This window comes from Leucoraja erinacea, chromosome 1, assembly GCF_028641065.1.
Source record: "Leucoraja erinacea ecotype New England chromosome 1, Leri_hhj_1, whole genome shotgun sequence".
Classification (NCBI taxonomy): domain Eukaryota; kingdom Metazoa; phylum Chordata; class Chondrichthyes; order Rajiformes; family Rajidae; genus Leucoraja; species Leucoraja erinaceus.
Genome location: NC_073377.1, coordinates 15,584,746 through 15,603,346, shown reverse-complemented (window position 1 = coordinate 15,603,346; position 18,601 = coordinate 15,584,746). Strand labels below are relative to the sequence as shown.

At 43.7% G+C, this 18,601-nt stretch overlaps 1 protein-coding gene across 1 annotated transcript in view; it reads right to left on the bottom strand.

Annotated features, from left to right (window-relative positions):
* The window catches only part of tspan36 (tetraspanin 36), a 28,586-nt gene extending 13,799 nt beyond the window's left edge, over nt 1–14,787 (bottom strand). The window contains exons 1-2 of the mRNA XM_055655156.1: nt 14,498–14,787; nt 552–743 (exon numbers count right to left, since the gene is read on the bottom strand). Coding sequence (XP_055511131.1) covers nt 552–743; nt 14,498–14,557 — 252 coding nt within the window. The 5' untranslated portion in view covers nt 14,558–14,787. The remainder of the gene's footprint in view (nt 1–551; nt 744–14,497) is intronic.
* Between the last annotated feature and the right edge of the window lie 3,814 nt (nt 14,788–18,601).

Here is an 18,601-nt window from a genome sequence, read left to right as displayed (position 1 = left end):
TCACCTCAATGATAAATTTATCAGAAAGGAAATGGACTGATCAGTTTTAATGAACAAGATGGTTTCTTCATTTTTCAGTATGCCACATTTAAGCAATTCAAACACTTCCTATTCAGATTCAATGACTGTTTCAACTTGAGGTTGAGGGACACAAACTCCCAGAACAAAATTGAAAATCCCCAAAATCTTTAGTGCATCTGCTCAAGAATAGGCTTCCCATTCCAGTGGTTGAAGTGTCCTTCCTTCAGGAAACATGGCTTCTATGCTGAAGGGAAGGATGCCCTCTTGCATTTTTTTGTTTCCCCACATGTACGCACCTACATTACCCATCCTCCCCACACCCTCACCTTCCATCTCAGTTTCAACATAGAGGACATCATCCTTTGCCACTTCCAGCAAAATCCCACCACCAGCCAAATATTCCCCCTCGCCTCCTCACCCCACTTGATTCCAGTATCTGCCCGACAGTTCCCCCCCCACCCCCCTCCCCCAAGCATGGATTTTAGCTAAAGAAAAAAAAAAAAAAATTTGGGAAGCAAAGATCAACTCACCAATCCCAACCCACAGCGAGAATCTGTCAGAGTGGCACAACATCCAATGATTCCAATCAAAAACATCACAAGTGCTACGCCAATGATAATCATAGCTGGGAGCACAGTGTACTTGTCTTGAAAAAAATGACTGTAGTTTTTGACGGTTGATAACAAGATGGCTCCCACATAAGTGAGAACAGCTCCTGCAGCCTGCAAAACAAGAACATCTGCAATTAATTCAAAGTCATTAGTAATAGACACTGGACAAGTCCGGTGAGAGTTCTGCAATACCCTCTCTTGCTAAACAGCATCTGCAGTTCCTTCTTACACAGAAGAAACACTAATTTGGTTTAATTGTTCAGGTGATGTGGCTAAACATTAAACAAGCAAGAGTACTAAGATGCATGTTTCCATGAAAGTCATTGCATGCGTAACTGGAATACAGCACATGAACAGGGCATTCTGGGCATAACTGGATAGACTTGGTTTATACTCTCTAGAATTTAGGAGATTGAGAGGGGATCTTATAGAAACTTACAAAATTCTTAAGGGGTTGGACAGGCTAGATGCAGGAAGATTGTTCTCGATGTTGGGGAAGTCCAGGACAAGGGGTCACAGCTTAAGGATAAGGGGGAAATCCTTTAAAACCGAGATGAGAAGAGCTTTTTTCACACAGAGAGTGGTGAATCTCTGGAACTCTCTGCCACAGAGGGTAGTTGAGGCCAGTTCATTGGCTATATTTAAGAGGGAGTTAGATGTGGCCCTTGTGGCTAAAGGGATCAGAGGGTATGGAGAGAAGGCAGGTAAGGGATACTGAGTTGGATGATCAGCCATGATCATATTGAATGGCGGTGCAGGCTCGAAGGGCCGAATGGCCTACTCCTGCACCTAATTTCTATGTTTCTATTCAGCCCAACAATTCCTGCACTGATCATAATACCAAATCAAGGTGACCTCATGTATCTGATGATGATCACATTCCCTCCATTTCATGCACAATCATGTGCCCAAGTGACTCTAACACCACTGGGCACAATTGTGAGATGTGAATGGAAGTGAAGCAACAGATTGAATTAATAGAAGCTCAACTGAATGAGATTTTAAATTTGTGGTATTACAGAATCAAGATACTGTAGTGTTAATGTTAAGCATGCTGATGGAGATTTACTCCAGATTACTCCAGTTGCCTGATAAAGTTATTAGTGAACATACAAACAGGCTTGTGAATTAGCCCGTGATCCCACTCAATATTAAACCTTAAGGAAACCCACCTTCATGATAATTAGTGTACAATTGTCTGGTTTAATGCACACAAGCAGCATTATTATACTGTTGCCTCAAGATCTAGTTTAGGGTGTCTGACAGAATTGAAATGTTGCAAAATGAGGATGGTGGACAGGAATTATATTACAAAGTAGTTCGATTCAATTATTCACCGTAAATCAAGAACTATCTGCCGGAGAGCATTTTGTGCTATACCCGGACCCTGTATCTGACTTTTACTCAGATAGGCACAGACACAAAATAAAACAGCTCGTAAGTCAGTAGCGAGTCTATCGAGCAAATTGATGTATTGAAAGCCTCAACTGTGCATATTGGGAAAACACAGAGAGTATCCAAGTGTTCCAATGATTCACAGTACTTTCAAAATTTTAAATTTTCATAACACAATGATAATAGAATGGATCGACTGGGCTTGTATTCACTGGAATTTAGAAGTATGAGAGGGGATCTTATGGAAACATAAAATTCTTAAAGGGTTAGACAGGCTAGATGCAGCATTGTTCCTGATGTTGGGAGAGTCCAGAATCAGGGGTCACGGTTTAAGAATAAGGGGAGGACATTTAGGACAGGAAAAACCTTTTTACCCAGAGAGTTGCAAATCTGTGGAATTCTCTGCCACAGAAGGCAGTGGAGCCAATTCACTGGATATTTTCAAGAGAGTTAGATTTGGCTCTTAGGGCTAAAGGCATCAAGGGATATGGGGGAAACGCAGGATTGGGGTACTGATTTTCGATGATCAGCCACAATCATATTGAATGGTGGTGTTGGCTCGAAGGGCCAAATGGCCTACTCCTGCACCTATTTTTTTTTTAATATAATGTTTCTACAATGCTGACATGGATTTGAAATAAATCATAATGATCAATGCCTCTATAATCTTTCACCTTTGTCTTTTCCCAGAATTATCTTTAACCATACGTTTCCTGTAACTTTGAAAACTCTGCAATACATTTAACAAATGGATACTGTAGATTTGCTATGCATGTTAACCAATCACACATAGTTAGCATCATTAACCCCACCCCACTTATAACGTTTATATTAGCACTTGCTTCTGGCACTACTCAGTTCGAGCAGCAGTTGGCATGTTCTGACATCTAACCATCCTTCATGCTGTTAAAGTTTAAGTGCTGATTAAAGATGATTTTGGATCACATAGCGTGTCTGGAGTTCGTCTACATGGAGTTGAGATTTGTAAATGTACGGAGATTTGATAGGATCAGTGTATTTAAAAGAATAAAATTTTAAAAAAAAGCTGTTCGTTAACTTCTGGGAGACTTGACTACAAAACAGTGACAAACAGCAGCTGTAATCTCCAACGGATAAGAACCTAGACAGAATTGCAAACACCTGTCCTCTTAACAGATAAGGTAGCTTGCTTTTCAGCAGTTTGTATTAGTTTTAGCTATTTATAACCCTCAATATCTGCTTTAATTAGGCTAGCTATGTTGTGAAGTAAATACATCGACACATTTATTACTGTCCTTGCATTCTATGTTGCCCATTTCCCCCATCATTTATGGGGGAAATGGGCATCATGCTGCCCCAGTATGCGAGCTTTAGGATCAAACAGATTATAATCTACTCATCTTCCTTATAATTTTTTAAGAAAATGTGGCCCAAGGGGATCAGGGGTATGGACAGGTACGGGATACTGAGTTGGATGATCAGCCATGATCATATTGAATGGCGGTGCAGGCTCGAAGGGCAAGTAGCATTTTCGGCATCCTGTGGCCACTTCACAAGATTGCTGACAATCGCCATTTTCACTTTTTATAAGCAAAGCCATGAACATCCTCTTTTCCAAAGTCCTATATTCTACAATGGCCATAGGTTGTTTTTTAAGTGCAATATTGTATTCTTCCTGTTCTACTAAATGTTCCACAGCAGATTTGAGATCATATGCATTTTAAGACTCGTATACAATTTAAACCATGGGAATTGTATACTCCAAGGCTGCATCATTTTGGATGCAGAAGGTTCCCTGGTATTGTTATTGTAAGCTTGAAGAATTATTGTTGATTTTACATCCTGCAATTGTGGGTTTCCGTTGAAGTTTCTCGTCAACAACATGATTGCAGTCACATTGTTAAGGTGCGATTGAAACACAAATATGACAAGAGCAATTAGAAGCTACTTCATTCGCTTAAACTTAATAAATAGCCCCACTCCTGATTTGGGGGGGGGTAAATGGGTAAAGTTAGAGAGAAAGAATGAATAAACTGGTTGTAAATGGGGCATCAACAAATATCACCATCATCGTTAACGAGATGCTGGAAAGTTTCTGCACCAGTGTGGGGGTCCCATGCAGATCGTTTACTATCACTGGGCATTTGGACAATGACAAGATAGCTTGTAGACATCACATTGATTTCAAATAAAATATTGGAGCACAAAGGTGAAAAAAGACAGGGTCGTCTTCGTTCAGAAAGAGGAAAAAGTGAAACCGAACAAGTTGCATGAAGGAGAGAGTGGTGGAGGGCAAAGGCAGTATCTGTAACAAGTGATAACCAAGTAACAAGTGGTTTGCTAATTGCAGCTGACTTGTCTGGAGATGCAGACAGAAAGATAAAGGAGAAAGAGAGATCCACATAATTGCAGGAATTTTGCTAGCAGGTGCAGAAAGAATGTAGTTATCACGTTAATAATGACTTTTCCTCAAAACTGGTTGGTTCTCAAACTGAAAAAGTCTTTTATTGGAATTAGTTGAATTTAAAGTCCCTGGGGCCGTGGTACCAGTTAGAAGATGAACCGCTGTTCAAATCTCAATTTGGCACGTTTTAAGTGGCCAAAGTAGGACGTATAATCCACTAGGTAACTTGAACATAAGGTCATTCTGCAAAGCAGTCACCCAATTCTTTGCATACCCTTAACCTTGGCCAAAAAAGTAAATAACAAGACCACATTACGAACTTGGAATGCAATTGTCAAATAGACCGCCTTAAATAGATCTTGGCACAATTTTGGCTTGTTTACAGCACCAATCAGTGGAATTCAAGTTTCGGCAACAGGTAATCATAGAATTTGTAGAGTAATGACTAGTCTTGTTTATATACAAATCTGTGATAGCACAATTTCTACTTTTTATGAATTTGCAAAGCCATTACACACTTCAGCCTTGTCAAGATTTCCTTCAAGCAAAAATCCCACTTCAAGGAAGAGAATTTCAGATGAATAACAGGATGACTCTTGGCTCAAGTTTGTAGGTAAAAGGGTTTGTATCATGCGACTATGACAATGTTAGCTTTGAGATGCCAATCAGCCACCTTAAAGTTACAATTCTTCCTTGGTTCTGGTTATGACCTCCAGTTAACTTTAACCCATCATTTAGTTATATTGTCAGTGCCACTTTAGTTGTAACATGGTCAAGACCTGGCTGCCTTGTTCATTCCTACCACTCCCCACTTCCAACATCCACACAGTCAATTCTAGTATCCACAATCCCATTAGGTCTGAAGGGTCGCGACCCAAAACATCAGCCATTCCATCTCTCCAGAGATACTGCCTGTCTCGCTGAGTTACTCCAGCTTTTTGTGTCTATGTCCCATTAGGTACATTGTTAGTTTATTCCATGCTTTGCGCTAGTCAATGTGGTTGTTGCAATAATTACCAAGAACTGGGGTGTACTCGAAAGTACAAAATCAAAATTATTCATGTTGCACATGCAAGTTTGCTTTGTTGTCTGTGACCCAATTGGAAGATGATTGCATATGGTTGGTTTCTGGTATAGGGAGGTTTCACGGCAGTCAGGTCATGACCCATACTGTTGCTACGCTACGCCAAATGGAGTACACGCGATGAACTGCAGGTAAGCACCGACCATTATTTCCAGCGTAGCGGGCCCGTTAAAACCCGCCAAAATGTTTGCATTGTAAATAATTATGGAAATCAGGATAAGTATGTGAGACATTTAGCATACTTCAGAATTCCAAAAGTGAGGAGAAATGACGGTAGATAAAAACGAGAGCTGAAGGGACACCAGCCAAAGTGCTTGGCGAACATTGGCCGTTTGCTCACTGCATTTCATCAACAGTAAGGCATTATTTATGTTTTTTCTTGATTCCTTTGGCATCTAAAAAGTTTCAGAAGTGATAAATCTGGCTGTAAAAGTTTAAAATCGCCCATGTTTCTCAAGTGGGTTTTTAACATACAAAATGAAAACGCATCTGAAGCAAAATTTACAGCCAGATTTATCGCTTCTGAGAATTTTTAAGATACCAAAGGAATCAAGAAAAAACACAAATAATGCCTTGCTGTTGATGAAATGCAGTGAGCAAACGCGATAATTCCCAATATTCTCAATTCTGATATCTACACAGCCAATGTTTACCAAGCACTTTAGCTGTTGTTGTCCCTTCAGCTCTCACTTCTCTATACCTTCATTTCACTTCACGTTTGGAATTCTGAAGTTGGGTACATGTCTCTCACACTTACCCCGACTTCCACAATTTTTTACAACGCAGAAATTCAACATTTTGGCAGTTTTTAAACAGGTAGGAAAGTACGCGTTTCTTGCATTAATAACATATACCGGAAGTTACGGATGTCCTCCAGATGGATTGAGCGGCTCCATGCATCAAGCCCTATGACCCAGTGACCTTACGTGCACATCCCCTATAATCACAATTCCTTTGGCAAGTGAAGTATTGAAGGCCACGCTAATAATCCATATTGCAAGTGCAAAAAATGTGATATTCCATCACTCCTTCAAATAGGAGCAATGATTTCGTAGGCTTCATATATTTCAACTAATTCCTGTCTAATTATTGTTTTTAAGACTAGAGAATGAAGACCTCACTCAGCTTTCATACTCTTACCAAAGTTGTTTTTTGGCTGAAAGAACAATGTTGGCTCTACTTGCTGAAGGAAGCTGGTTCTGAAACAGTTGATGCAAGCCTAATCTAAATATATGGTATCAAACTCTGTTCTGACCTTCAAGAAATTTCACTGTGAAATTCACAAGAGGCATAGTTGCCGTCTCAGTGCCAGAGACTGGGGTTCAATCCTCACCTCAAGCGCTGCCTGTGGAGTCCGCATGGTCTCCCAGTGACCAGCTGAGTTTCCTCCAGGTGCTCCAGTTTCCTCCCACATCCCAAAGATGTGAGGGTTTTGTCGGTTAATTGGCCTCTAAATTGCCCCAAGTGTGTAGGGAATGGATGCAAACGTGGGATAATAGTGCAAATTGTGATTGATGGTTGGTGTGGATTTTGTGGGCTAAATGGCCCATTTCCATGCTGTGTCGTTGTGGGGGATTTATGGTGTTGAAGATCAGCAATTTTTAAACGAGGTCGGTAATGGTCATTATTCCCCAAACTGTACCATCACTGCTAGAATTTTCAACTGTTGATTCCAACACTTCAGCAAAATCTAGACTGCTAACTGACTTCCTCGTTCGGAGAGATTGTGCAAGAAATATTTTAGGAAGGTAATTTACTAAATTGAATCACATTTCCCAAAAATTCATCATGCCTGTTCCCCCCTATCATTCCTCGGAGGAGAAACTGAAGTGTTACAAGCTTGTGCTCGACTAGTCCTGCCACTTGTGAGTGTGTAGATATTTCTTTAGAGACAAGACGAGGTGCGGGAATCTCTAGCTAAACCTACTGGGGGAACTCTGGTCAGGCAGCATCTATGGAGGGGAATGGTCAGTCAGTGCTTTGAACTTTCTATACCCGAAACATCGAGCATCCATTCAACCCAACAGAGGTGCAGCCTGATTAGAGTTTCTTTAGCCAGTGTTTGCACTTATCTTTGTTATGGCTTGGAGAGAAAGAAAAAAACATATTATGTCATCACTCACGAAAACCTGTTCCATTACCAAGAAAGGTAAACTGTGAACACCTTTTGATAGTTCAAAAACTGCCAAAAAACAATGGTTGGATAAGAAATTTACTCGGCTGCACATTTTTATCTGGTGCTAAGTGAGTGGAGTCATGGCCAGAGGTACACAAAAATGCTGGAGAAACTCAGCGGGTGCAGCAGCATCTATGGAGCAAAGGAAATGGAAGGATAAGGGGGAAATCATTTAGGACCGAGATGACAAAAACATTTTTCACACAGAGAGTGGCGAATCTCTGGAATTCTCTGCCACAGAAGGTAGTTGAGGCCAGTTCATTGGCTATATTTAAGAGGGAGTTAGATGTGGCCCTTGTGGCTAAAGGGATTAGGGGGTATGGAGAGAAGGTAGGTACAGGATACCGAGTTGGATGATCAGCCATGATCATATTGAATGGCAGTGCAGGCTCGAAGGGCCGAATGGCCTATTCCTGCACCTATTTTCTATGTTTCTATGAAATAGGCAACGTTTTGGGCCGAAACCCTTCTTCAGACTGATCTAGTTTCCAAATTAACATACTTCCTGTTCGAATGGAAACTGATTGTCATAGTATCTTTGCATAGTTGAACAAATTGTGTTTTAACTTTAAACACCGTTCCTTGCACCAGACATACAAGGAAGGTTTTAAGGCAGATGACACAAAGTGCTGGAGCGAAGAAAGTCCTCAGTCTGAAGAAGGGTTCCGACACAAAATGTCACCCATCCTTTTTCTCCAGAGGAGCTGCCTGACCCGCTGAGTTACTCCAGCATTTTGTGTCCACCTTCAGTATAAACCAGCATCTGCAGTTCCTTCCTACACAACGTTTTACGGTAGCCAGTTACAGAAATAGTTGAATAGAGGCCAATATTTAAATAACTTTCATCGCGGTGTAACCATCACAAGGTGATTTGTTTTGTTGTTTGAGAAAGACGTGTTCAAATTAGCAGGCAACAAGTTGGCAGCAGATCAAAACCATTACACGGATTTAGATTGTTTAAGTCTCACTCCAGCACATGAATTAAATAAGACGCATGAATATTTCTGCTTTTAACAAAAAAAACAAAAACAAACAAAAAATCAGCCAACTAATTTTATTGCATCTTAGCGAGCCACGGGCAAGGTACCAGAAGAATGGAGGATAGCCAATGTTATTCCTTTATTTAAGGGCAACAGGGATAAGCCAGGTCAGTGAGATTTACACAGTGGCAAGGAAATTATTGGAGCAATGCCAAGGGACAGGATTCATGTACACTTGGAAAGGTGGCTGGTTATGGATAGTCAGATGATCAGGGATAGTCAGCATGGCTTTGTGCAGGAAGATCTGAGAAATCTGATCAGAGTTTTGAGTAGAGAGACATAAAAAGCTGGAGTAACTCAACAGGACAGGCAGCATCTCTGGAGAGAACGAATGGGTGACGTTTCGGGTCAAGACCCATCTTCATAGTATACAAACTTAAAGCACACGGTATTGGGGGTTCAGTATTGATGTGGATAGAGAACTGGCTGGCAGACAGGAAGAAAAGAGTAGGAGTAAACGGGTCCTTTTCACAATGGCAGGCAGTGACTAGTGGGGTACCACAAGGCTCAGTGCTGGGACCGCAGCTATTTACAATATATATGAATGATTTGGATGAGGGAATTGAATGCAACATCTCCCAGTTTGCGGATGACACGAAGCTGGGGGGCAGTGTTAGCTGTGAGGAGGATGCTCGGAGGCTGCAAGGTGACTTGGATAGGCTGGGTGAGTGGGCAAATGCATGGCAGATGCAGTATAATGTGGATAGATGTGAGGTTATCCACTTTGGTGGCAAAAACAGGAAAGTAGACTATTATCTGAATGGTGGCTGATTAGGAAAGGGGGAGATGCAACGAGACCTGGGTGTCATGGTACACCAGTCATTGAAAGTAGGCATGCAGGTGCAGCAGGCAGTGAAGAAAGTGAATGGTATGTTAGCATTCATAGCAAAAGGATTTGAGTATAGGAGCAGGGAGATTCTACTGCAGTTGTACAGGGTCTTGGTGAGACCACACCTGGAGTATTGCATACAGTTTTGGTCTCCTAATCTGAGGAAAGACATTCTTGCCATAGAGGGAGTACAGAGAAGGTTCACCAGACTGATTCCTGGGATGTCAGGACTTTCATATGAAGAAAGACTGGATAGACTCGGCTTGTACTCACTAGAATTTAGAAGATTGAGGGGGGATCTTATAGAAACGTACAAAATTCTTAAGGGGTTGGACAGGCTAGATGCATGAAGATTGTTCCCGATGTTGGGGAAGTCCAGAACAAGGGGTCACAGTTTAAGGATAAGGGGGAAATCTTTTAGGACCAAGATGAGAAAAAAAATTTTCACACAGAGAGTGGTGAATCTCTGGAATTCTCTGCCACAGAAGGTAGTTGAGGCCAGTTCATTGGCTATATTTAAGAGGGAGTTAGATGTGGACCTTGTGGCTAAAGGGATCAGGGGGTATGGAGAGAAGGCAGGTACAGGATACCGAGTTGGATGATCAGCCATGATCATATTGAGGCTCGAAGGGCCAAATGGCCTACTCCTGCACCTATTTTCTATGTTTCTATGTTTCAGTTTTGAGTAGATGACCAAGAAGATTGACAGGGCAATAGACATTGTCTATGGAGACTTGAAGGCATTTGACAAGGTGTAACATGGTGGTTTAAGGCAGATCCGATCCAAGGCAACCTCACTAGATCCAAAATTGAGTGGATGATAGGAGGTAGCCCCTTTTCCCATTTACCAAAGTGATTGGTACTGCAATCTTCGCCATTTATGATACACATGTACGACTTGGATACATGATATACAATTAATAATTTGGCAAAATAAAATTGCCATTGTGGATAGTGAGATCAGATGGAAAATTGGGTTGAGAATTGCTTAAGTAATTTAATCCTGTCAAGTCGTTTAGAGATACACTGAGGAAAGGCCATTCGGCCCACCGAGTCTGCACTGTCCAGCCATCCCCACACACTAACACCACCCTACACACACACACACACACACAAGGAACAATTTTACATATACACCAAACCAATTAACCTTCAAATCTGTTGTTTTTTGGAGTGTGGGAGGAGACCAAAGATGTCAGAGAAAACCCATGCAGATCATGGAGAAAAGGTACAAACTGTACAGACAAGCACCTGTAGTCAGGATCGAACCCGGGAACTCTGGAGCTACAAGGCAATAGCTCACCCGTGACGCCACCGTACAAGTTATGCATTTTGGAAATGTACAGTTTAGTGGATCAGACATGTACAGTAAATGGCAAGGTCAAAGAAAAGCTGATGAACAGAGGGATCATGGGTTCATGTTTATATTTTACTAATAGCAGCAGCATTGGCAAAAAGTACAGTAAAGGTGGCTGACAAAGGCACATACAAGAGAATACTAAAGTTAAGATATGATGTTCCAACTTTACAAAATACTCATTAGACCATATTTGGAGTATTACATGCGGTTCTAGTCACAAAGTAATAGGAAGTATGTTGTGCTAACAAACTAAGAGGAGACTCACCAGGATGTTGCTTGGGTTGGATGTCTTTGGTTGGGGAGGGATTGGATAAGCTAGTTTTGGTTTCCCTGGAGTAAAAGACCAGGTAGTGACACGTGTATAGAAAAGTCATACGAGGCATAGAGAGGGTATAGAGTCTAAATCTATCCTCTCCCCTCCACCGAAGGGGTATATATAAAAAAAATAAAGCATAGGGTTTGGAGGGAATCTTAAAGGAAAGATTTTAAAGTACGATTGCTATCTGTAACCTTCTGCCATAAAGAGATACATCTTGTTTAAGAGACATTTAGATAGGCAATTAAATATGCAAAGTATAGAAAGAGACTGAAGTAGTGAGATTGGTGTAGATGGGCATGCAAGGCCGACATTGACAAGCAAATTGAAGGGCCCCAATTCTTGGCTGTACACTCTAATGCATTAGGAGGTAGAGATCTTTGATCTAATGATGCAGCAGAAAAACCGGCCCTTCGGCAACTGCTTCTGGTTCAGTATCGAACCAGAGGCAGCAGCTCTACTAACTGTGTCACCATAATTTGAATAACATTTTTTATTCCCTTCTAGTTTTAACCCGACAACTTTTAATAGAAAACAGTTCTGGTGGAGCAACATCGGTGGAGAACATGGATAGGCGACATTTCAAGTCAGGACCTTTCTTCAGAGTGATAAATGGTCCCGACCCACAACACTTATCCACATTCTCCAGTGATGCTGGCTGACCCACTAAGTTACTCCAGTATTGTGTATTTTTCTTTGATAAACCAGCACTTGCAGTTTCTTGCATCTCCAAATTTTAATAGAGTTGTATTGCGTTACCCAAAAGTCCAGTTGGAGACAAGGAATTACAGATGCTGGTTAACAGAAAAGACAAAGCACTGCAGTAACTCAAGGCCACTCAGCATCCCTGGAGAACACAGCCAAGTGATGTACAGGTTTGTAGGTTAATTGGCTTGATAAAAATGTAAAATTGTCCAAGTTGGCGATATGCAGAGTACTGTCCTGCCGACTACAAAATTCAGAAGGATGTCTCTGGGTGGATCAGTATGAAGAAGGGTGCCAACCTGAAACGTCACCTATACTATTCTCCAGGGATGCTGCCTAACCGTCACTCTGTCTATTTCCCCCCTAGCAATTTAGACTGTACTCATGTAATTCAATTGGTTTGGAGACATTACATAAAACACCACCTGCAAACCAAATTTAGAAGAGCAAAAGTAGTCACTAGTTCAAATTCATATTGTGATAATTTCACAACATTCTTTAAATGACAAAGCAACTTTTTTTGTAAGTGTAATGGAATTTACCTAATTTAATAAAGTGAAAATTGGAGATGCTGGTGTCAAATCTAAATTACTGCGGTGTATTTTGCAATTGTAACCAGTGTACTTGTTGGAGTTGTACTAATCCAAGCAAGAGCATTCATTCTTGGTGCATTTGTAATGGGTGGGAAGGTTTTGGGCAACGTCATTCAACGCAGATGATCTGCTCAGAGCGCATGTGACTGTCTTAGTTTCTAGTCCAGTGATCATCCCAGTACATTCTTTTAATTTCATTATACAAGCACTAGAAAGGCCAGCACATCTTACTCATGTTTACCAAGACAGTGAGCCTTCTTGAATGCTAAAGTCCTTCAGTGAAGACACACCTATGATATTGTATAAGGAATTACAGGATTCAAACAGTCTGAAAACTCAGCTGATAATCCTTTACTGGGAATGTGTGGCCCCAGTTGCAGGTCACTTTCCTGTAACACAGGACTGAACAACTTTTTAAAAAGTATATTAATTGGTTCAATACATTCAGCTCATCTTTAAACCACTTCACACTCTGTAGTCAAAATGCCACCCAATTTACTAGTGAATATGAACATCACTTATCTTCTCACTGCCCCAATTTAATTCCCTAAAGTAATTAAATGGAACTTCGGTTGATAAATACAGTTCTGCTCATCATTTAACATATCAGAGTTTACGGCACCAATTTCACATTTCCTCTGGAGACAAGTTGCAGATGCTGGAATCTTGAACAACGAGAGCACTTGGAGAATACATGTTGGCAGCAACTGCGGAAGAAATGGACAAGCTAATATTTCAAGTCAGATCAGGGGCAGCACAGTGACGCAACAGTGGAGCTGCTGCCTTATAGTGCCAGCGGCCCAGGTTCGATCCTGACTGTGTGTGTGTGTGTGTGTGTGTGTGTGTGTGTGTCTATGTGGAGTTCGATCCTGTCTCGGGTGCTGTCTGTGTGGAGTTTGCACGGTCTCCATGTGACCACGTGAATTTCCTCCAGATGCTCCAGTTTCCTTATTGCAAGGTTGTAGGTTAATTGGCCTCTAACATGCCCCTAGCTTGTAGCAATTGGATGAGCAAGTGGGATAACAGAACTAGTGTGGACAGATCAATATTCAACATGGACTCAGTGGGCCAAAGGTTTCCATGCTGTTTCTCCAAACCAAACTCTCTGAAGATAATAGGAAATAAAGCCCCACCCCTTTTTTTTTCAAAGCTTTCACTCTCTACTCCAATTAGTCAAAATGATCCCAACCCAAAACATCATTTATCCATTCCCTCCAAAACTGCTGCCTGGTCACAGTTCCTCCAGCACCTATTTTTACTCTCCATTTTCCCTCGTTTCTCAAACAGCTGTCATATTTGCTAATAGCCAATCTAGAAAAACAATTCCAGAATATGTACAGATCCAAGTTTGAGTTGCCTTCAAAACAGACATGGAACATTGTTTATTCTACTTGGAGAAAGGATTTTTTCTTCGTTATACTACACCGATTGGAAATATCTGTTTACAGAAACAACGAATCCATTGTGATAACAAGGCCAGGAAGTGGCCAAGCCCTTTGTATCAAAGATCGGTTTAAAAAAAAACTGATTTTAAAGGTTGACGTTACGAAGCGAGACTGGTAAGAGTTATTAAAACAGTTTAAACGGGACTTTAAAAAAAAAGTATATATTCCACTGTTCGAGCAGAGAGAAGGATCGTCTTTGTTGAAAATGGGATTCCCGGTGACCCTGAGGAAAGTCATCTCAAGAGAGAAATGTTTTTTTTTGTTGTTTTTGTGTGGGGAGGGACATGCGGAGTTGTTACAAGTTTGTGTAAAGACACAAGTATAATTGAACCAGATATCGTGAACCAAGAGCAGGTTCGGTCTCCAATGCCGGATCGTGTATGGTCATGGACGAAACACAGCCTAAAGTCACCATGCGGAGGGCGAGGCGAAACCTATCGGGTCCCGGGGAGTTTACAAAGCCGAGCCCTTATCCATTTACAAGCTCAAGCGGCACAAGCAGATGGCACCAGAAAGACACACAAACAATTTATACTCACCCAGAAAACAAGGCTGATGAAAAGGAGCAGGGTTTTGGAGGTTACCACACCGCAATCCATGTTAGATGAAGTCAAAAACTCACGGAAACCCAGCAACTAGCGCTGAAACACAACCGCACTCCACACCCGACCTAACCTCTACTGAGGCTGTACCTGCCCGTCCTTTTATTCCACTTCCTCCTTCGCTCGCGGCCGATGACAGCATTCACATCTCATGACATAAACTGCACATGACTAACAACCCCGTGTTCACTGAGAATTGTGGAGTTCTAGGTGCTCCCCTATTTGCAGGAGCAATGCCGCCCGAGAGGGAGGAGAAAATGAGGGGGGAGGAAGAGGGAGGAGGGGGGAGAGAGAGGGGGAAGGGAGGTGTGGGGGAGGAGGGAGCTGGTGGTAGAGGGGAAGGGAGGGAGAGGAGGGGGGTAGCGAGAGAGAGGTGGGAATGGGGGGAGAGAGAGAGGAGAAGGAGAAGAGAGAGGGAGAGAGAGGGGGAGGAAGAGAAAGAGAGGAGAGAGAGAGAGTGGGAGAGGGGCAGAGGGAGAGAGAGAGAGAGAAAGAGAGGGGGGGGGGAGAGAGGGGGGGAAGGTAGAGGGAGAGAGAGAGAGGGGGGGGGTAGAGAGGGAGAGAGATGAGGGGGGTAGAGGGGAGGGAGAGAGGGAGAGAGAGAGAGAGAGAGGATGGGGGAGAGAGAGAGGGGAGGGGGTAGAGCAACACAGAAACATAGAAAATAGGTGCAGGAGGAGGCCATTCGGCCCTTCTAACCAGCACCGCCATTCATTGTGATCATGGCTGATCGTCCCCTATCAATAACCCGTGTCTGCCTTCTCCCCATATCCCTTGATTCCACTGGCCCCTAGAGCTCTATCTAACTCTCTCTTAAATCCATCCAGTGATTTGGCCTCCACTGCCCTCTGTGGCAGGGAATTCCACAAAATCACAACTCTTTGGGTGAAAACGTTTTTTCTCACCTCAGTCTTAAATGACCTCCCCTTTATTCTAAGACTGTGGCCCCTGGTTCTGGACTCGCCCAACATTGGGAACATTTTTCCTGCATCTAGCTTGTCCAGTCCTTTTATCTTATCCTATCTATCTATCTATCTATCTATCTATCTATCTATCTATCTATCTATCTATCTATTACTAAAACTCTGTTCTTGACCGGTTTTGGCTTTCTGTGCTGCGATTTCCGAGAGAACGCCACCACCTACGGCCGTCATTTTTGGCCACCTCGCTCAGATCCTCTCTCCGCCGTATGTGTGCCGAGGATTTTTCCCGTCGATGAAAATTGACAGAGATAGTAATGTTTACAAAATTCTCCATTCTCCCTGCTGCCCCCGCTGGCGGCAGGGGGGAGGAACTATAAAACCAGGAAGTGGTGCCTCAATTAGTCTGCAAGCTGGAGGGAGGCAGAAGGTCACGTTTCTCTGAGCTGTGAATAACACTGAACACATGACCACACAACTATGAGTAAGTAGTTTGTGGTTTGAAAATGAAAATATGGGAAAACAGAACACTGCCTGCAACTGGTTGTTTGAGTTGAAATAAAACAGGCACTCTCCTCCCCCCCCTCCATCCTCCCCCCCCCCCTCCTCCTCTCCCCCCCCCCCCCCCTCCTCCTCTCCTCCCCCCCCACTCCCCCCCCCCCCCCCGCCTCCTCCCCTCCCCCCCCCCTCCTCCCCCCCCCACCCCCCCCCCCTCCCCCCCCCTCCCCCCCCCCCCCCCCCCCCCCCCCCCCCCCCCGCCCCCCCCCCCCCCCCCCCCCCCCCTCCTCCTCCCCCCCCCCCCCCCCCCCCCCCCCCCCCCCCCCCCCCCCCCCCCCCCCCCCCCCCCCCCCCCCCCCCCCCCCCCCCCCCCCCCCTCCCCCCCCCCCCCCTCCCCCCCCCCTCCCCCCCCCACCCCCCCCCCCCTCGCCCCCCCCTCCCCCCCTCCCCCCCCCCCCTCCTCCCCCCCTCCCCCCCCCCACGCCCCCCCCCCCCCCTCTCTCTCCCCCCCCTGCCCTCTCTCCCTCTCTCCCCCCTCTTGTGTGGGGTTTATGGTGGTTTCACCCCTGCATGAAATGAATGAAGCTACATTTGAATTTGGTGGTCTTACACCCTGCTGAAAGTGGTATGAAACTGCACTTGAATTTGGTGGCCTTGCACCCTGCTTGAAATGGTAGGAACATGGATTTGAATTTGGTGGCCTTGCACCCTGTTTGAAATGGAATTTCAAGGAATAGTCATTAGTCAACTGCCAGCCCACCAGCCGTGAGTGAGCTGCCAGCAGATCATATAACCATATAACCATATAACAATACAATACAGATCAGACTTGAGGGACTGAGCTGCCACCCCAAGAACCCATACCAGCACTCCAGAAAGCCCCCCCCCCACTGGCCACCAATATTGGAATTGGTGGAGAGGTGGAATATTGCATCAGTGGACCAGCCCTCCCGTGTGAACATGGGACCTAACGGGTCCCACTTAGTCTAGTAATTTTATATGTTTCTATAAATCCCCCCTCATCCTTCTAAACTCCAGTGAATACAAACCTAGTCTTTTCAATCTTTCCTCATATGACAGCCCCGCCATCCCAGGGATCAATCTACGCTGCACTGCCTCAATCACAAGGATGTCCTTCCTCAAATTAAGAGATCAAAACTGTACACAATACTCCAGATGTGGTCTCACCAGAGCCCTATACAACTGCAGAAGAATCTCTTTACTCCTATACTGAAATCCTCTTGTTATGAAGGCCAACATTCCATTAGCTTTCTTCACTGCTTGCTGTACCTGCACGCCAACATTTAGTGACTGATGTACAAGGACACCCAGGTCTCGCTGTATCTCCCCCTTACGTAACCTAACCCCATTGAGATAATAATCTGCCCCCTTGTTTTTGCCGCCAAAGTGGATAACCTCACATTTATCTATATTATACTGCATCTGCCACGCATCTGCCCACTCACTCAACCTGTCCAGGTTACCCTGCAACCTCCTAACATCATCTTCACAGTTCACTCTGCCACCCAGGTTTGTGTCATCCGCAAACTTGCTAGTGTTGCTCCTAATTCCCTATTACAAATCATTAATATATATGGTAAACAGTTGTGGCCCCAACACTGAGCCTTGCGGCACTCCACTCGCCACTGCTTGCCATTCTGAAAAGGACCCGTTCACTCCTACTCTTTGTTTCCGGTCTGCCAACCAATTTTCTATCCATGTCAACACCCTACCCCCAATACCATGTGCTCTAATTTTAGTCACCAGTCTCCCGTGCGGGACTTTATCAAAGGCTTTCTGAAAGTCTGGATACACTACATCCACTGGCACCCCTTCATCCATTTTACTTGTCACATCCTCAAAAAAAAAAGATTAGTCAAGCATGATTTCCCTTTCATAAATCCATGTTGACTTGGACTAATCCTTTTACTGCTATCCAAATGCCCCATTATTATCTGGCTAACTGGTCTGTAATTCCCCGTTTTCTCTCTCGCTGCTTTCTTGAAAAGTGGGATAACATTAGCTATCCTCCAATCCACAGGAACTGATCCTGAATCTATTGAACATTGGAAAATGATCACCAATGCGTCCACTATTTCTAGAGCCACCTCCCTGCGGACCCTGGGATGCAGACCATCGGGTCCAGGGATTTTATCATCCTTTAGTCCCATTAGCCTACCCAATACTAATCCTCGCCAAATGAACATTTCTTTCAGTTCCTCTACCCCCTTAGAACCACTGTCCTCCAGTACATCTGGGAGATTGTTTGTGTCTTCCTTAGTGAAGACAGATCCGAAGTACCTATTCAACTCTTAGAACATAGAACATAGGGCATAGAAAATAGGTGCAGGCCATTCGGTCCTACGAGCCTGCACCGCATGCACCGCAATTCAATATGATCATGGCTGATCATCCAACTCGGTATCCAGAATCTTAAGAAAGAAATTAGAAAAGCTAAAAGAAGATATGAGGTTGCTTTGGCAAGTAAGGTGAAAGTAAATCCAAAGGGTTTCTACAGATATATTAATAGCAAAAGGATAACGAGTGATAAAATTGGTCCATTAGAGAGTCAGAGTGGACAGCTATCTGCAGAGCCAAAAGAGATCGGGGAGATATTGAACAA